We start from the raw sequence: 21,242 nt of genomic DNA, 5'->3' as shown, positions 1-21,242 counted from the left end.
CTCAGAAGTGCTGGTCAGCTAGAGCAACAAGGGGAAAAAAAAACACCTGCATCAATAGCAACATGTAAAGTTTGGTCTAACGTCATTCTTTAGTATGATTAGTAATAATAATAGAAAGAGAGCCGTGCCCATACCACTCAGAAAAGTGACAAGTTTCTGAAGAATTTCAAGTGCTATTAACACGTCTTTTAGGACTCTGAACGACATTTATTTAGAACTGTTGGTGTTTGTTATTTCCCTGGTTTACTATTACAGAGTAATACTCTGTAACACAGTCTACTCCAAACCAGGATAATAGTTTCTGCAGAAGAGAGCCATTTCTGCTGCTCATTCCCAAACTGAAGCCGTAATCATCTTTTTGTGACATCAATCATTTCCACAGTAACCAACTTCAGTGTCAGAGGATATGATTTCAATTTTAAGTATATCTTTTCTTGTCACTGAGGAATAGAGGCCCTATTTTTATGCAATTGTCTTTTTTTAAGAAATGACATAAGTACAAGGTGAATACCACCATCATTCTCCAAGGGAAAAAAATGTGGTCGATGAGAGGTCAGCAGACATTTGAAGACAAGACTCAATCTACTGTCCTTAAACTGAATCAGTCCATAAGTCATATACAGATATAACTATATCTATAAGTATGCATTTAGAATAGCAAGACATGTCCATGGATACATCTGCCTTAAAGACCTCTAATGATTCTTCTACTTATGAATTTATATTGTAGCATCAAATAAGTATTCATAAAACCAATACAGAAGATTAGTGGTAAAAAACAGTTCAATGACTTTAGCTAAAAAGAGTTCAGCTTACCAAAATGGATATAAACCCATCCCATTACACACTTTTTTTAAAAAAAGTACTTTACAGCTACATCATGATTTATTACAAGAAAGAAGTATAGAGCAGAGAGAAGCCAGTAAGTGAAACAAGGTTTTAAAATAACAAAAGACAACACATAATATGTTGCTACTTTAAAACTGTATTTTAAGGGGAGCTGGCAGAGACTCCTTAGGCTAACACATTCCACCGTGAAATATTTTTTGTGACTTTGAGAAATTCTAAAACCCTCAATGTTTTCAGCAGGTTTTTCAAATTTAGCAGTAAGAAAGTCCTTGGGCTAGAGAAGGGTCTTTTGTCCAGTGAAATTCCATTCAGGTTTGGCTAACAAACTTTCAAAAGTCTCCACTTCTCTCAGGTTGCTTGTGTTGCCACCATGCCATAACCGAATGTGAACACTAATTTTAAAGCCAGGCCTACATTTCCAAAGCAGCACACACCTTTCTCCCCAACACACTTACACTGGGAACACATGGGGCAGATGACTGCTCCAGTGGTAACTAAGTGTTGGCTCTTGCCCCTTCCCTTTCTTAGTCTTTACATCTACCTAAATCCACGAGCAAAAATAGTCAGAACGAACCAATATGACATTTGCTGCTCTTACAAGGGTAGTGAACAATGCATGTTCTATTCTTTTCTCCTACCCTTTGTCTGTCCTGTCTATTTGGATTGGAAGATCTTTGGGGAAGGAATCGTCTTACTCTTGTGTTTGTACAGTGCCTAGCATAATGACTCCCATTCTCATTTGGTCCTTAAACACCACGATAACATGATAAAGTAGCAGCAATGACCAACAATTCTAGAATAATCCGATGATTACATCAACAGACTTGCCAGTTTATTTCTTAGTAATACACTTCTAAAAACTGAACATTTGCTCCAGGTTCAATTAAGATCATTAGCTTTTAATTAATATCATCCCCACCAATATGAGTCTGGCTGATCGGTTGGTACAAAAAAACCCATCTAAGGAATAACTTGATTTTACAGAATACAATTAATCCTCATAACCAACAGCAAGACATGAGATAGCGAATGACACTTATTTCTCAAAGGTGCACAGGTATTTCAGAAGATCTTTTTTCATTAAATGTGAAATAAGTACAATGAATATTTAAAGGTAGGTAAGGATATTTTAGTTACTCAGTGCTTCTCTATTTATACCTACTGTATAGCCACCAATATCATAGCTTATTTAATCACTAAATGCACAGCAGGTAGCCCAAACATCAAAATAGTGTATTTGCAGCTGCATTCTTCCTTTCTCATCCATTCAATCCCACGCAACAACCAAAGATACAGAGGTTATCACAAACTAAGATCATCAGGTTTTACTGGATACGATGCTTAAATTTTCATCTATTCCTTTATTTCAAGATTTGAGGCAGCAGTGTGGTCTAGTGGAAAGACCACTGGAGTGAGACCGAGGAGACCAGGGTTCTATTGCTGGCTTACCCAAGGTTGCTTAGCAGGCCAGTGGCTAGGTCACTTCGCCTCTCTATGCCTCTGTTTACCCATCTGTAAAATGAGGATAATGATACTGATCTCCTTTGAGATACTCATGAAAAGCACTATATAAGAGCTATTTTTATATATACATATACACATACATATATACATATATATATATATATATATATATACACACACATACACACACACACACTCCCCCTCACTAAACTGATATTGTTCCATTAACATAACATTATGTAAAAATAATTTTAAAGTGAGTGCAAAACTATTTCAAGTACAACAACCTGTACAGTGCATTCTAGTAATCCAAAATTTTCAAATATTTCACCATGCCAAAACAAATGAACTGCAAGTTCAAACTGTGCCCCTACCCCTTCACTTCAGAAACAGGTTCTACAGGACTGAATAACCAGGGGGCAAATCCAAGCAATAGTGCTCTAGAAACATACCACATAACCACGTGGCTGTTTTACATATGACTGCAACAGAAACAGTAACTCTACCTCCGATTGAATGAGCCTTGACACAACTTTTAAGGTCATCACAATGCAAAATACAATCCGTCACCTAGTGCCTGCACTGCTGGAGGAACTGCAGTTAAATGATACAAAGCCAAGTGGAATTTAAGAGTATTAGTCCTCTCCATGGAGACCTGCAAGGGCCTTTTGACATCAAATACATGGGAAAGGGCCTTCTCAAGATGGGTATGCAGTTATGGGGAAAACCGTTGCCAATGCAATACTCTTATTAAGGTGGAACTCAGCTGAGTCCACCGCACCACGTGATCCTTACAGCATGTGGTATAAAGTTCATCAGAAACTAGTGCCTGAATTTCAGTTACACCATCAAGGACAATATTCTTCCAGATAAGAAATTTGATGTCAGATGTACTGAGTGGCTAAGATGGGCCATCATTTTCTTTGTCAACACCACACTGATGTTCCTCAACATGGGGAGCTTTCTAATTTCACAGTGTCAGGTCCCGAATAAATCAGACAAAAAGGGGCTGCAGACACACTGGTGAACCTTCTATTCATTCATGACAAGTAGAAATACCTCCCATATGAACCCAGATGGAGTTAATCTAAATTAGATGAAAGCAGTTAAGCAATGTGTAGGGCAGGCATAAGGTTCCACATGGGCCTACAGCATAAGTCTTATCAACTTAAAACATATCTATATGCCCACATATCTACTCAGGGGACACCATCACAGGGCCTAATCACATCAGCCACACTATCAGAGGCTCGTTCACCTGCACATCCACCAATGTGATAGATGCCATCATGTGCCAGCAATGCCCCTCTGCCATGTACATTGGTCAAACTGGACAGTCTCTACGTAAAAGAATAAATGGACACAAATCAGATGTCAAGAATTATAACATTCATAAACCAGTCGGAGAAGACTTCAATCTCTCTGGTCACGCAATTACAGACATGAAAGTTGCGACATTACAACAAAAAAACTTCAAATCCAGACTCTAGCAAGAGACTGTTGAACTGGAATTCATTTGCAAATTGGATACAATTAACTTAGGCTTGAACAGAGACTAGGAGTGGCTAAGTCATTATGGTAACCTATTTCCCCTTGTTTTTTCCTACCCCCCCTCCCCCCCCAGACGTTCTTGTTAAACCCTGGATTTGTGCTGGAAATGGCCCACCTTGATCATCATACACATTGTAAGGAGAGTGGTCACTTTAGATAAGCTATTACCAGCAGGAGAGTGGGGTGGGAGAAAGTATTGTTTCATGCTTTGTGTGTATAAAAAGATCTTCTACACTTTCCACAGTATGCATCCGATGAAGTGAGCTGTAGCTCACGAAAGCTTATGCTCAAATAAATTGGTTAGTCTCTAAGGTGCCACAAGTACTCCTTTTCTTTTTAACTTAAAACTGTAAACCCTTGTTTTCTGGTAGGTTGCTTCCAAGAGGCCAGGAGGCCTTAAAGACTTGCTCAAATGCACAATGCCTACAGAGCTCTAACCTCCCTGAAGCCAGGCTGTCAAATAACTTCATCTCACAGTAAATTTTCCTTTCAATTAGATATTTAGGGATGCTAAATTATTTCCACTACCTTCATCGGCTGTTTTCAAAAATTTAAATTTAAGTGCTAATTTTGAAACTGGAAACCATGTAACAAATGTGAACAGGACTGCATTCTTAGTGTCTCAAAAAAACAGCTTTGCAGCTCTTTAGATGAATACATTTAAACAGAACATTATCCAAATTTAAATTGAAAAAAAATAAAAAGGTAATTTGACAGGTACTGTCTGGAAAAACTAGTTATACGTGAAAGGCCTTTAAAATTCATTGTTTACAGGCTTCCTAAATAAATCATTTGTTCTAAAAGAACAAAAGATACTGTCAGTTCATAAAATACTCTGTGGTATGTAAATTACTAACTGGCACATTTGTGCGGAATTAAGATATACAGGGTATGATTACTACACTAATACATGTAAAACAGAATCTGAAAAGTATCAACTGGTGGGGCTTTGGTAGTATTTTTTTAAAAATGTTTCAGTGATATCCCTTCGACTTGCCCTGATAATCTCAAGTATTTGAAAAAAAAATATTGAATAAGGCTTGAATATTGAATTGAGATTTGTTGAAATAGGCCACTGAAAAAAAATGCTAAGGAATCAGTGCAACTAGCAGGTGAGAAGAAGCAACTTTTACTCCTATCTGTGCAATCTGGAGGCTATTCAAACACTTCTAGAATCTGTTCACGTTGAGTTATTTATCAGGCATTGTAATAAAGGAAGATTTTGAAGAATACATTTTATTTCCAGTCTTCTACAGAAGACAGTTAATGAAAGACTGACATTGCATTTTGACCATTACCCAACCAAACTGGCTTTTTTTCAGGAAATGTCTATCTTCAATGATAAAACAGGGAAGGAAAAAATAAGAACTGTTCAACCTGCCAATTCATAGAAACTTTACTACTGAGACAAATGTCTAATGCTCTGCCCACGTTAAATTTACAAATTCCAGAGAATAAAACAGATTTCACTGGTGAAATTTTAACTTTACTAATGAAGAGACAGGATTATAGGAAGAAAGGTCTCCCAACTACAGTAATATTGCACCACTAGGTGAGATAACTTACATGAGATGTCAACTTAGGTTAAACTTTCTACTGGAACTAAATGCTTTTGAGTTTGTTAACGGAGCCTTCTTCAGTTATATCTTAAATAAAAACAACCTATTATAAGTTCTGTTGATACTAACAAACATATTAATGTTAGTCAATGTACATTTAATATGAGGTTTTAAAATTTTAATCAATCACTCATTTTGCACAGATCTGAACCTACTAGTCTGGAGACTGATTCCAAAAATAAGTGACTCCAACTGCAATCTCACTGGACGATGCTTTTAGAGGAAGACCAAGCCCCAGATGCCAGGAAGAGTAGGTGCTATACTTTGGAAAAGTATCTGCTAATGTCTCAAATTTGAACCCCTTTTTTCCCCCAAAATGAGTCATCTGGCTGCTGGAAGGGCCCCTTTCTCTCACCAGCCTCAGGGATGTTGTAAGTGAGGTGGTGGCCTATCCTATTCTATCCCCTCTAGCTGTCTTGGGGCAAGTGTTGGAATTACTCCACTCGCCTCTGTCCCAAACAGCAACAGAAAAACACTACCATGATTCTGGTCAGTTTCATCAATGGTCACAGTTCCGAACAGGAATGGAAAAACTGGACAAAATTGTTAAATTTCATTCTATTGCTGCTTAGAAAAAATAGCCTGCAGAGACAGGGGAGCTTTTCAGAAGCGGGGGGGGATACTGTTGCATTTGTTCATATTTGGAAGGTTTCTTCCACAACTTTAAGGACAAAGAATACTTTGGTAAGGAAAGAGCTTACACTGGACAGAATTCATTGTAGGTCTTCATATTTGCCACTGCAAGCTGCTGCCTAGTCACTAGTAGTAAGTGGATTTTTCAATCTCTGATTCAATGTATTGGTAATATACAGAGAAAAACCACCCAACTTTTCTAATAGCTTTCAGAAGTGGATTCCCTTCCACTTTTATTTATCTGTCGGGAAGAGCAAGAGCGCTTTTCAGATTATTTTCCTTTGCTCAGTTTTAATGAGGGGTATTGGGTACATCTGGTTTCTCAGACATTAGGCCCATCCTTTATTCAGTTTAAGTTTCTACAGTACCCCAGTTACTAAAGCCAAGGATGTGTGTCTTATGATAAATATTTAAGTCAAGAATTTATCAAAACAGGTTCATAATAATATTTTACTTTCACATTCCAATCTTTCATAAATTTAATTTAGTTCATCTTTGTTTTGACTTAATTCAACATTGCTTAAAAAAATTAAAATAATTTACTCTCTCATTTTGCCAGATTTCAAATTTTGTACTAGCAGGCTGTTCCTGATGCTGCTTGGAATGGTGGGCTTCAGAAAACAGACTAATTTGTCTGTTGTATTTCCAGGATGCACATGCATCACAAGACCCAGTTCTGGCGTTTTATTTCTATAATTTATTTTTTTATATTAATATGAATCATGCTAATCTGATTTTAAGCACATTCAGAACCACAGAGTCATCTCGGACTGCCCATACTTTAAGAAGATTTGATAGCAGAGTATAGTTCAAAATTTTGGATTTTCATCTATCTTTTTATGATGCATAGCCTGAAAAACTTTTGTTTGATCAGAAGGCTTCAGTGATCTGAAGCTTAGATCTGATGAGCACGTGTTATGCTGGACTCCAAGATGCTCACTGCTTTTATAAAATAACTGAAATGAAAAGATATCTTTCTGAAATCCACAGTGCTTACATTCGGCAGATCTTCAATAGTCAGGCCAGACTGTAAAATCATGGGGGAAGGAATCAGATCTTTGTATCTGTTTGTACAGCATCCAGGACAATGGGCGTTCTGAATTACTAGCTACGAAAAAGGCTAGTACATCTGTTAAATCATCCTTGGGTGTATTTTATAAAGTACAGTATCTGCCCAAATTGACAGCCAGCTATGAAAGTTGGCTGAATTAAAATACAAAAAGACAAGTAAACCACAGAAAGCTCAAAAAGTAGACTATTATGACATTTCTTCAGAGAACACCCGAGCAGACTGAAATTTCAGAATACGTTTTTCCTTAACTCAGAAATCCATACTAGCATACCAGACTCACTCCCAAAGGGATGGTGGGGAGGGAAGGATCCCTTCAAGATTTAAAAACTTGTTCTTTGTTATCCTCTGCCTCCAAACAACTATATAAATATTTTTTCATACAGTAACATATTATTGAGAATGACACTGCATTGATCCTTTTGTCTGAGCCCAACTACACAGAATACAGTCACTGCAAAGCTGTTTTCCATTGTACTTGGATGTGTTTTTCTGAATCCCACTGCTTAGATACCTCTAGTGATGGGCACTATGGAAAAGTCTGAGATTCTTTGGTCTCAGTTTTGATGTTCTATGAGAAAAAACTGATGCAAGGCAACACCTATTGGCCACTCAGTGCAGGCACATATCTGCTGAAGGGGGAAGCTTTGTTTGCCAGTACACAATCTTCGGGATCAGAGTTCAGAACCAATAATACTGTGATTTGTCTTCTGTTAAGTGTTCTATTTTGAAGTATTTGAAATGCTTTTTATCTAAGGGTACACAACTTTTATGAAATAGAACTGAATGTAACTGAAGTACAGTTTGCTTTCTCTACCCTCTTTCAGTATTCAGTTTATGTTAGTTCAATATTTCTTTTAAAATGGAATAAAATGACCTGGAACAGAAACAAAACATGCTTGGGAAGAAAAAAATGTAAGTTTCTAAAGCTTCTGAGAATCTATTATATTCATTCTCTATAACAGTAGGTAGGAGAGCAGGACTGAGAAATTCCATGTTACTGTCCACAAATAGGAAGAAGTTGTATAATGAGAACACTGTGTTCATAAAGTAGATGGTTGTTGTAGGGCTGTGCATAAGCACTTCATATAAAGGGTTTTTGCTTTGTTTTTAAAAGAAAGGTCTGTCCATCAGCACTGATTCAGATATGAATATAAAGACGTATTTAGAATGAACTAAGCACATTAGACTCCAAATTTGTCATTGTAATGCAATCTACCGTAGTTACCCATAGTATTTCTGCTGTTAGCCTACACAAAATAGCTCCCAAACAAAGAAAAATTTTCAAACTTACAGAAAAATTTTTCATAACACCTTAGTAAATCAGTTTGATCCGTCCAATTAAAAAGAACACAGGAGACAGTTTTACAAGTGCCTAAGCGACAAAGGAGTAGAAGTCCAGACACAGTCAACCAAAATTATCTTAACTTTTTCTTCATTCCATGTACTACTATAAGAGTGACACTCCTGATTAATAAAATTTAAAGCTTATCAAAGAAAAATAGTTTTTCTATTCAATTTGCACGTGACAGCAGTTCATGTAGAGCCATTTTCACTTGTGTTACTGATCAGTTTCAGTTCCTTGTCTCAATTACCATACCGATGTTACTCCTAAGCTTCCTCTATGCGAAGTTAAGTTGCACATACTTCCCCCAGGCCCTGTAAGCGTGTGTTTAACTAATATTTCGGCAGAAGTGAACTGCTGAAATGTCAGCTTTTATCTGGATGCTAATATGTAACTTTGTTTGTGGGGGAGGGAGGGAAATCTTTAATTCACAAATCTCAACATTTAAAATAAGATTGTCATGGAGTTTCTGTACGCCCTACAAGAATCAGAGAAAACTGACGCATGTCTCTCCCAAACGCCTGCCAACGAGCAAGGGAAGAAAGAAGGGTGACCAGGAGAATAGGTCTCTTCCCTCCCCCACTATACAACTCCTGCATGGACCCAGAGGCAGAGCAGAGAAATGGGACAGTAAAGTACCTCCTCCCCAGAATGCCTGCCTGCAGTGAGGGAAGTGGAAAGAAAAAACTAAAATGAATTGGAGAAAGGGGGAATTCTTAAGTTTACCTTCAGTCAGGCTGTGGTGACATGCACAACGGAGGGACACTCTGCTCCTGTGTATATTCACCAGTAGCCACTGAGAGGCATGTATGTTTCCCTGTCATATGTGCTGGTAACAAAGCAGCAGGAGAGAAAGACAAATGAAATCTCCAAAAACAAATTAGAAAACAGAACTTGGAGATGGAGGGGGAAGAGAATGAGGCAGTATAGTATCTAACATTGCTTTTATTAGGTTTTGAGCTCTGACAGTATCATTTTAAGGTTAAAACTAAATAAACACTTAATAGTTGAATAATATTGGGGATGGGAGGGGGCAAGAAAGAAGAGAGCTCAACATCCTTCCTAAGTTTTGCCCGAGTTAAGAAAACCATTAAAATTTAATCTATTTTAGTGTTATGACAAATAAAGTTGAGACTTTGCCTCACATAGTTAACACAGTACTAATCAAATTTATATAAGACTTTTCAGGTAGGCACATAAGTAAAACAACACTTAACATAGTCAAGAACGAAGTATGAGATTTTCAAAGGCACAGATGAGCAGTAAGTTCCCAACGCCTAATGAAGGTCCGTGGAGGTTGGATGTCTAATTTCTCTGAATATCCAAAGGTCCCTGGCTTTGGCTGCCACTTCAGCTGCTTCCACCAGCTGAAGTCTCTGCCTGGTTCCTCCTGCAGTTTCCCCCTCCCCACCAAGGCCACGTGGCAGGGCCAGACAGGAGGCACCACTTAGGGCTTGTCTACACTGCGAAGTTGTCGACAAAACATTTGTCTTTCATGGGTACTTAAAAAAGCCACCCTGCGAAAGAAAAGTTTTGCCAACGCAAGTGGCAGTGTGAACACGGCTTTGTTGGCAGGAGCGCTCTCCCGCCAACAAAGCTAATGCCGCTTGTGGTGCTGGAAGTATTGTGTTGGCAAAAGTGCCAACAAAGTACCAAAAGAGAGCATTTACACACGCTGACTTTCAGCTACAAGCCTGTGTTGACACAGCCTTGTCGCTAAAAGCTGCATGGTATGTAGACAATCCCTTCGGTTCTATTTTCCCCAAAGCACTGGGGGGAAAATCTCCCCTGAACCGGTCTGGGTTCGAGGGGGTAATCCAGTCATTGTAAAACTGCCACAGCCAGGCGATTTGGAGGCCTGCGCACACTTTTTTGTGCTAAATATTAGAACGCTGACAAGAACATTTCACTTAACAGTATTTTCTTATAGTGTTCACTGAAATTTCTTCCTGCTTTGAACCTCCACCTAACATTGGTCCTATTAAATTTTTTGCTGAACGTCTGTTTAAATACGTTAATGCATTAGGGCAGGCTTTGTAGCAGAAGTATTTAGGTGTTATAATACTCAAAATTATTTTTCTTCCAATGTCCACTGCCATTATTTCCCCCCCACCCACACACACACACACCAGTATTTCTGAACCAGTTATTCACATGTTTCATCCTCCAATTCTCTTCAGTCATTTACACCTGTTTCTCTGATGCGTGCCTTCAATTAGAGTGAAGCATATGCAGCAGAACATGGTCTTTCCTCCTTCTAAAAGTCCATGTGCGCTAAGCTGTATCAATAAAGGTGTATGGAGTGTTGGGTTCCAGCTATTTTAGTATGCAACTTCGTTTTAAGCAACTGCACTGGGCTGGTGATGAGATATCAACACTGACTTTGTTCGAATAAAGATCTGATTCTGAATTGGGATCTGCTAGCGTGGACCTCTCCTCCCAAAGTCCCATTACAAACTCCAACATGGCAGGTACTGTCCAAAACCAACAAGTTTTCTACATCAAATAGAGATAAATAATAATAATAATTTAAAAAAATAGAGATTTGGAATTATCAGCATCATACTGGTCAGCTGGATCACCCTGGGTTAAAGGGAGCCATTAAGGAAGGTAAGGACATTGCTGAGAAGCTACATGACTTCTTTGCAACAGTCTTCAAAGGATGTTGGGGAGATACCTACCCCAGACCTGTAATTTTCTTGTAATAGAAGTGAGGTACTATCAAAGACTGCAGTGCCAGAAGATGATGTACTGCAGTAATCTGATATTTAAAAAGCAACAAGTCACCAGGCCCAGCATGAATCCAAAAGTATGAAGTAGCTGAAAGGCTAAGAAAAATATGTAACCTCTAACTGAGGGCAGCTACTGTTTCAAAGGACTGGAGAGTAGCAGATGATGTACCTATATTTTAAAAAAGGATAGAGGTGAACCATGGAATTACAGACCAGTAAGCCTTACATCTATATATGGAACAAACTGAAAAAATAAACTTAAAACACCTGGAAGATCATGACATGATATGGTCTAACCAGCACAGCTTCTGCCAAGGGAAATAGTATCTCACTAATCTCTTGGAATTCTTTGAACCTGTCAATACATTTGCGGATAAAAAGAACTGGTTGACAATTTACTCAGACTTTCAAAAGGCACTTGACAAAGTTAGAATCATAGAATCATAGAATATCAGGGTTGGAAGGGACCCCAGAAGGTCATCTAGTCCAACCCCCTGCTCAAAGCAGGACCAAGTCCCAGTTAAATCATCCCAGCCAGGGCTTTGTCAAGCCTGACCTTAAAAACCTGTAAGGAAGGAGATTCTACCACCTCCCTAGGTAACGCATTCCAGTGTTTCACCACCCTCTTAGTGAAAAAGTTTTTCCTAATATCCAATCTAAACCTCCCCCATTGCAACTTGAGACCATTACTCCTCGTTCTGTCATCTGCTACCATTGAGAACAGTCTAGAGCCATCCTCTTTGGAACCCCCTTTCAGGTAGTTGAAAGCAGCTATCAAATCCCCCCTCATTCTTCTCTTCTGCAGACTAAACAATCCCAGCTCCCTCAGCCTCTCCTCATAAGTCATGTGCTCTAGACCCCTAATCATTTTTGTTGCCCTTCGCTGGACTCTTTCCAATTTATCCACATCCTTCTTGTAGTGTGGGGCCCAAAACTGGACACAGTACTCCAGATGAGGCCTCACCAGTGTCGAATAGAGGGGAACGATCACGTCCCTCGATCTGCTCGCTATGCCCCTACTTATACATCCCAAAATGCCATTGGCCTTCTTGGCAACAAGGGCACACTGTTGACTCATATCCAGCTTCTCGTCCACTGTCACCCCTAGGTCCTTTTCCGCAGAATTGCTGCCTAGCCATTCGGTCCCTAGTCTGTAGCGGTGCATTGGGTTCTTCCGTCCTAAGTGCAGGACCCTGCACTTATCCTTATTGAACCTCATCAGATTTCTTTTGGCCCAATCCTCCAATTTGTCTAGGTCCTTCTGTATCCTATCCCTCCCCTCCAGCGTATCTACCACTCCTCCCAGTTTAGTATCATCCGCAAATTTGCTCAGAGTGCAATCCACACCATCCTCCAGATCATTTATGAAGATATTGAACAAAACCGGCCCCAGGACCGACCCCTGGGGCACTCCACTTGACACCGGCTGCCAACTAGACATGGAGCCATTGATCACTACCCGTTGAGCCCGACAATCTAGCCAGCTTTCTACCCACCTTATAGTGCATTCATCCAGCCCATACTTCCTTAACTTGCTGACAAGAATGCTGTTCTTCACAAGCAGCTAAGTCCTCATGGATCAAAGAGACAAAGTAAAGACAACAGAATGGTCAGTTTTCATCAAGGCAAAAGATTAGCACCAGGGGCCTCAAGGTTCTCACCTAGGTCTTATGATGTTTTATATATTAATTAACTATCTGAAACAGGAGTGAGTAATGAGGTAGCAAAATTTATATTTGACAGTGTTATTTAAGCTTAGTCAGAACCAGAAAGGATTGCGAAGAATTTGGAGAGATCTAAACAAGCTAGGTATATGGGCAACAGGATGGCAAATTAAATTCAATGCTGATAAAGGCAAAGTAATGCACACTGTAGGCAAAAATTTAAACTACTTATACACCACACTGGGTTCTACATTGGTTGTATCCATTCAGTAAAGAGACCTAGGCATCACTGTGGACAGCTCAATGAAGACCGCTACTCATTATGCAGCTGCAGTTAAAACAGCTAGCAGGATGTTAGGCCGCATACGCAACAGAAAGCTGAATAATACAGAAAATATTAAATCAGGGTTGCGGCGTCATTTGGAACACTCTGAGCAGTACCAGTCAGCTCATCTCAAGAAGGATAGTGCAGAAAGATAACAAGAATGATCAAAGACATGGACAAATTCTTCTATGAAGAGAGGTTGTTTACTTTAGAAAAAATACATAAAGGACATGATAAAAGTATATAAAATAATCAGTGCTACAGAAGGTAGACATTTCTCTTCTCTCTATCTAGTAACATAAGAACAAGGGGCGCACTTTCAATGAAATTATAGGTGTGGAAAATTCAAAACCAAGAAAAGGCAATACTTTTTCACATGTGCAATAAGACTGTGGAACTCACTGCCACATGAAGTAATTGAAGCCATGAACTTAGCAAGATTCAAAGAGGGACTGGAAATGTATATGGACAACAAGAATATCCAGAGTTGTCATAATTATAACAAAAGATTTGGAAAGGATATTAAACCTTATTCTTTAGGACTTAAGACAATTTCCAACTATTAGAAAGCAAGGCAATGTCTAATATGGGTGCCAGATTAACCCACATTTGCAGGGTTCTACACCTTCCTGTGAAGCAGCTGTTGATCGCCACTGACAGGATACTGGACTATCTCTAGAGTCTGAATCAGGATAGCAATTCCTTTATTCCTATCTGCAAGTTACTGCTAAAGAAGTTTTTAGTATAGATTTTAAGTTATCTACACATGCATTAATTCTGAAAATATGACTTAAAGAGATTCTGTTCTAGGATAATAGGAAATGAATACATACAAAACACTGAAATTTGTTTCACGTTTCCAATAGGGTACATTTATAACATTTAACTGAGGAAATTTGGGGAATTCCGTAAAATGAGCTTTTTAAAGCCTACTAATAAAATGCCATCTTGGAATGCTGTTCTAAACAACTGATAGTCCATTTGGCAGGGTGAGTCAAGGAAATATAAATTTTAAGTTAGGTAAAAGGAATAGATCAGAACTCAATCTTTTGTCTGTAGGTCACTGGTATAAACAGACTACATCTGAGACAAGGCTAGTTGAAGGTTTCAGTCCAATTCCTAAAGGACGGAGGTCCGTATCACTCCAAGAAGCATTGCAGTTGGCAACCTCATGGCCATCTTTTAGATGATAAACCCAGGACTGACTGGATAGAATGAATGAGTAACTAATTACCTCAGAGTAGTCCCCAAAATAGGGGTAGGACACACACTGACAGTCAGGCATTGCAGAGAAGCTTCCATTCCTGTTTATTCTGTAACTATTCTACTTTTTTCAGAACTTTTAGTCCAGCACCTTTCATGAGCAAGAAATGTACCAACATAATATGCTTCAGCTTCTGTAAGGTTAATTTACATGTATTATGATCTGCAGATTCTTACTGAAGACACAGATGTTCTTCAGTTGGCAATCACATATTCTCTACTTCAGATGCACCTCACTCAATTTCTACAATAAAATCTAGACTCAACAAATTACAGAATAGTTTCTGGTTCTAAAATAACAGACTCTTTGAGTTCTTAGTATCTGACAGCCAGTCAGTTACTTGCCAGCATTCTTATCAATGTCAGTACCATTAAAAAACAAAAAACAAAAAAAACCACCACACTTCCATTTCATTCAAGAAGGTACAATTTGGTTAAATGACTATGACATAAATCATCAAAATAACATCCCCACAACAACTCTCTTTGGGTGTAAACCTATCTGTATTATGAGAGAGAATGTCAATTGATCCATCTAAAAGGGGCCAGATAAACATGAAAAAAACTGGGTCAAATAATGTCAGGAGCACCAGACAATGATACACCCTTCAAAATTGGTATGCTTGTTGACAGTCTCAGGAGACATATCGAGGAATCACAAGATAGGATGTTTCAGCCTCCCCAGTATATCTTATGACAACCCTCCATATCAGACACACTTTTCAGGCAGGCACACTACAAAGCCCATCATTTACCTTCCTCTTTGTTAAGGCTGTGGAGGAGGGTAGCAGTTGAGGTGAATAAACTTGTGGATAGTCCTTGGTCTACAGGATGGGCATCCATAGCACTGGACAGGTGCTTATAGGCATATTTTTAATATTTGAAGAAAAAATAAATTAGGGCTGAAGTTTGGTGGGGCAATGTCAGGATGCTTGCATATCTGCTTACCACGTGGTTCCTGTTCTGTGTAAAGAGAGTGTTCGTTTCAAGGGCTGTCAACATAGCACCTTTCACAGACATTAAATTCAGATGTTTTTTTAAATGACTAAGATCACAAAAGTAAAAAACCATAAGACACACTGCCTGTGTCTCAGTCTGATAGTAGATTAAAAAAACCTCATTTCTTGGCCAAATCAAGACTTCAGTGATGTAATAGATCTATATGCTTAATTCCCATCAGACTTAACAGTGCCCACACAATGAGAGGATGTGGGCCTCAAGACTGTAGTTAGTTTGGTCTCAGAGCATTTCCTATTGGATATTCTCCAATTTACACAGATTCTCTAGTTTAAAGGATTTGACAGCTGCATAATCAGAGTTAAAGGGCCAGATTACTGTTGCTGCAAGATTATTGCAGGAAATAAGTTTTGCCACATAATATAATGAGATGTGATAAGATGCCACAGGCCTTTGCTACAACACTTGCAACTCATGGTTTAGTAAGGCATTTAAAACTTCAGCATATGCAAGAGACCACACAAATAAACTGGAGGAAGGGAAGTGTTAAAACTGGGAAACACACTCCCACACCCACATCCCCTTTCTGGATAGGACAATTCAGTTCAAGTTTAAATGAGCATCTGTGTGTCACGATTGATTTACACTTAATTCAACAGACATTTTATGAAATGTGAACCAGAAGTACTTCCAACTCAGTAAACAGACATTGGTCTCTAGGGAGGAAGGATGTTGTTGTGGCTAAGTCACAGAACCCTGAAGCTATAGTAGTAGTTCTAGGGTCCTGTTTTCAGCTCCACCACAAACGTTGTGCAAGTCGGTCACTTACAGCCAAATTTTCAAAAACAGCATTTATTTTGCTTGCCCATCTTGAAACACTTTGAGCCTGATTTTCAAAGTGCTGAGCACAGGCAACTATCATTGACTTTGACAGGACCTCTGGGTGCCCAGCACTTCTGGAAGAATGTCTCAGGATGAATAACTAAGAACTGAGGCAACAAAACAGCGAGCAATCTTAACCAGAACCATTCTGCCTCAAATTACATACGTACAAGACGGGGATCAATGCTTCCCTGCTTCACAGGCATGTTGTGATGTGAAGCTAATTTATTAATAGTGTTAAGTGCCATAGAAGTGCCTGTAAATAAATACAAATAGTGTAACAATAATGCAAATCTGATCCAAGAATCCAATGCTTCTTTAGAGAAAATCTGTAGGTAACAACTTTTGATGCACTCGCAGAATACTAAAAATTCACTCATCAGTCAAAAGAAACAGATTAGATAACTCCACAAACCAAAACAAATCAAAACAAAACTACAAAGTTCTTGTTTACAAACAAAACATTTCTGTTTTAGAAATATCTGTATAGGAGTAGAAGTACAACCTATATGGTTTGGGGATTAATTCTTTAGTAGGTCCTACATTAAACCAGTTCCACTGTATACAAACAGCAGAAGAATCAAGGTGTCATTTGCAAATACTACAAATTATTTGAACAAATTTCTTGATGACATAAAAGCATATACAGCTCTTTGTGGCAGGGACCTCTTTGTATGTGTTTGCACAATATCTTACATGATGAAGCCTCAATTCCGATTAGGGACTCTAGGCACCACACTAATATAAATCACTCAGGTCAGACTGGCATTCTGACAAAAGAGTCAGATAGCTATTAATTTACACAAAATTGTGTTGACTTTGTATTTTAATTACTGTGTACATTCAAAACAGTTTCAGTGGTATCTTATGATCAATGTACACCCATTAAATGTACGGACCCGTGATTAACAGAATGCAAGACAGAAGAAAGCTTTTATTAAGATTCACTATATCCATTTCCTCTTTTATATTTTCATTGTTGAGTATTCACACATAGAGCTGCTTAGTGTTGACGAGCACATTTTATACCCTATTTTACAGAAAAATGTAGAGCTACCACTCCATAACCCATTTTTAAATTAATCTTGTGCATCCACTGTAAGATAATTAAAGCACTCTTGCCTATCCACATTCTGCATAGCACATGCAAATATACCACATGTGCCAGAGAATAAAACCATTAACAGACATACTGCTGGATACGCCAAATAACCAGTTTCTTATCGGGCCTTCACAAATCAAAAAAAAAAAAAAAAAAAAAAAGTGATCTTATTGAACAAGATTGCCTATAACCCAACACACAAAGTGCAGTCCCCAACAAAGACTAATGAAGAATAAGTATTTGATGAACCATGGGAGCACAGAATTGTCACAGATGGATGAAAGCACTACAATGGGCAGACTCTCTCTTTCAAAATGATAAGCCAATTACCCACAACCCCATGAAAAAACAAATATCACTTTCAGTTTCCTACTAATATATGTTGAAAACCCTTACTATTTTTGAACAAAACACATCAGACCTCAGTTCATATATTTCATTTTCCCCTCTTACTCATGATCAGTGACCAGTCCAGTAGCAAATAAATTCAAAATTAGCAATGTAAAAATACACAATACAACCCCTATATCTTATAAATATAAACCAGGTTTTCTAGAGACTATACAGAAGCAAATACCTCCAATTCACCTCACATTTGTAGAGAGTCTAGATAAATTCAGTGGTCTAGTTTTCCACCTCTGTATTTAGTAACATGGTGAATACGTTCAGTCCTGATCTGCACACTGTCTTTGTAGTTACAGGCAGGCTGCGAGGTGTGCACACCATGCCCCCCTCCTTACCCCTTACTTGTAAGAGGAAAGGGGCGCATTGGAAAATCCCAAGCAACAATGCTGCATCATGAGGGACGTGACACCCTGATGGGGCCAGAGCCCCCAAAACAGGACAAATGAGCCACAACACTCAGAGCTGATTGAGATAGCAAAATAAGCAACTACCTTCTCCCCCCTATACACCCAATCCCCTCCCCCTGCCACGGACATACCCTTCCTGTGCCCCCCCAGCCCATCTCCCCCTTCCTCCTCCTCCCCCCCCCCACGGACATACCCTTCCTATACCCCCCCAGCCCATCTCCCCCCTACACGTCCAACCCCCCCTCCTCCTCCCCCCCCCCAGACATACCCTTCCTGTGCCCCCCCGCCCATCTCCCCCCTCTTCCTCCTCCTCCCCCACCCACGGACATACCCTTCCTATACCCCCCCCAGCCCATCTCCCTCCTAGACACCCAACACCCCCTCCTCCTTCTCCTCCCCCCCACACAGACTTACCCTTCCTGTGCCCCTCCAGCCCATCTCCCCCCTACACGCCCAACCTCCCCTCCCCCCCCCCACGGACATACCCTTCCTGTGCCCCCCCAGCCCATCTCCCCCCTCTTCCTCCTCCCCCCCCCACAGACATACCTTTCCTGTGCCCCCCCAGCCCATCTCCCCCCTCTTCCTCCTCCTCCTCCCCCCCCATGGACATACCCTTCCTGTGCCCCCCCAGCCCAGCTCCCCCCTCTTCCTCCTCCTCCTCCCCCCCCATGGACATACCCTTCCTGTGCCCCCCCCGCCCAGCTCCCCCCTCTTCCTCCTCCTCCCCCACCCACGGACATACCCTTCCTATACCCCCCCAGCCCATCTCCCCCCTAGACAACCAACACCCCCTCCTCCTTCTCCTCCCCCCACGGACTTACCCTTCCTGTGCCTCCCCCCACCCATTTCCCCCCCCCTTCCTCCTCCTCCCCCCCCACGGACATACCCTCCCTGTGCCCCCCCCCGCCCATCTCCCCCCCCCTTCCTCCTCCTCCCCCCCCACGGACATACCCTCCCTGGGCCCCCCCCCCGCCCATCTCCCCCCCCCCGTCCTCCTCCTCCCCCCCCCACGGACATACCCTCCCTGTGCCCCCCCCCGCCCATCTCCCCCCCCCCCTTCCTCCTCCTCCCCCCCCACGGACATACCCTCCCTGTGCCCCCCCCCGCCCATCTCCCCCCCCCTCCTCCTCCCCCCCCCCACGGACATACCCTTCCTGTGCCCCCCCCCGCCCAGCTCCCCCCTCTTCCTCTTCCTCCTCCTCCTCCTCCTCCCCCCCCACGGACATACCCTCCCTGTGCCCCCCCCGCCCATCTCCCCCCCTCCTCTTTCTCCTCCCCCCCCACGGACATACCCTCCCTGGCCCCCCCCCGCCCATCTCCCCCCGCACGCCCCCCCCGGGCATCTCCCCCGGGCGCCCGCCCGGCCCGCACCTGCTTGCGTGGTGTCGCTCAGGTCGTAGCCGCCGCCGGGGAAGTCGCGGAGCTTCCTGCCGCTGAGGCAGAGGATGCCGGAGCCCGCCGCCTCCTCCAGGGCCCGGTCCAGGCTGCGGCCCGTGTGGGGCGGGGGCGGCGGGGCGGCGCCCCAGGCCGGCCCGGCGGGGTAGGACAGGGTGAGGTGAGCGGGGAGCCCGAGCCCGCCGCCGCCGCCGCCGCCTCCTCCCTGCCCGGCCGCCATGTTCGCGCCGGAGACAGGCCGCCCCACAACAAACAGCGGCGCGGCGCGCAGGCGCCGGCGGCCGGGGGCGGGGGCGGGGGCGGGGGCGGGGGCGCGGGCCCGCCCGTCCCCTCAGCGCCCTCCCGCGGGCCCCGCCCCCCCGCGGCCAGGCCGGCGCTGTACGGACCCGGGGGGGCCGCGGGGGGTGAACAGGACCCGCCCCCCCGCAGCGCGCAGGGCGGTGGGGCCCGTTGTCCCCGCTCTGTGGCCGCTTGTCTGTCTGCCGCCCTGCCCCCCCCCGGTGCAACGGGGCCGAGTCCCTGCCCCCCCTTCCCCCCCCCGGTGCAGCGGGGCCGAGTCCCTGCCCCCCTCCCCGGTGCAACGGGGCCGAGTCCCTGCCCCCCCCTTTCCCCCCCCTCCCCGGTGCAGCGGGGCCGAGTCCCTGCCCCCCCCTTTCCCCCCCCTCCCCGGTGCAGCGGGGCCGAGTCCCTGCCCCCCCCTTTCCCCCCCCCTCCCCGGTGCAGCGGGGCCGAGTCCCTCCCCCCCACGCCCCAGTGCAGCGGGGCCGTGTCCCTGCCCTCCACCCCCGGTGCAGCGCGGCGAGCAGGTGGAGAGACGCCCCCTACTCACCTGCAGCCGGCGCCCAGCAGCGCTCCCGCTCCAGTCGGGCTGTGGGTCCGTAAGGGGCCACGGGACTCCTTGCCGCTTTCCCAGATCCAGACTGGCGCGGCCGCCCCCCGCGGGGGCCCGCACGGACTCTGCTCATAACTCCAGCCCTGAGCTCGCCCGCTGAGTCTTTGCGGCGGCCCCTTGCCAGTCTCCGCCGAGCCGCAAACTGCAAAGGGGACGATCAAGATGAAAAACACACCAAGCCAGAAGCTCAGGAGTTTCTCTTCTCAGTGTGTGAGCATGTTACTTGCTCCTTGTGAGTGTGGAGGCAAGTTTATGAGACTGACTGAGCAATATCCGAATTGTAGGACAAGAATTTTACACTGTATAAAAGCCAGAGTCAAAAGATGAACACCTGGAAAGTGATAAAGAATCGAATGAAGATAAATCAATCATTGAATACACACATTGATGGGAACTAATGCAAGCAATAAGTCTGGGTTCAGCTGCTCTGCTGTACCGGACATCCTAATGCCCTTAAAGGGCACACAGTATGAGAAGTCTTGGAAAGCATGATGATGTGAAATGAAGTGGGAAACAATCTGATTGGAGAACTGCCTTTTTACTGCTGTAGGGCAGCCTCAGAATATATTTGCCAGCTGTCCACCCATTTCCCCAAGGTATCTGTTCCCTGAAAAGGATGCAATAAATAATAGTCCTCTAAATGCATCTGAAATCCTGGGCAAGTGACCTAGATATGGATAAGCAATTG

The 21,242-nt window shown here is 42.7% G+C and overlaps 1 protein-coding gene across 8 annotated transcripts in view; it reads right to left on the bottom strand.

The window, feature by feature from the left end:
- LRCH2 (leucine rich repeats and calponin homology domain containing 2) overlaps window positions 1–20,642 on the bottom strand; it is a 97,235-nt gene extending 76,593 nt beyond the window's left edge. For 3 of the 8 annotated variants that reach the window (XM_037908538.2, XM_037908540.2, XM_037908539.2), the window contains exon 1: window positions 19,639–19,923. In XM_037908538.2, the coding sequence (XP_037764466.1) occupies window positions 19,639–19,882 (244 nt within the window). In that variant the 5' untranslated portion in view covers window positions 19,883–19,923. Of the gene's footprint in view, window positions 1–19,638; window positions 19,934–20,491 lie in introns of those variants that run through there. The other 5 variants (XM_037908542.2, XM_043522941.1, XM_037908543.2 and 2 more) reach the window with 4 other exon arrangements.
- Window positions 20,643–21,242: the final 600 nt, after the last annotated feature.

Source organism: Chelonia mydas, chromosome 9 (assembly GCF_015237465.2).
Source record: "Chelonia mydas isolate rCheMyd1 chromosome 9, rCheMyd1.pri.v2, whole genome shotgun sequence".
Lineage (NCBI taxonomy): Eukaryota > Metazoa > Chordata > Testudines > Cheloniidae > Chelonia > Chelonia mydas.
This window is presented reverse-complemented; position numbering and strand designations above follow the sequence as displayed.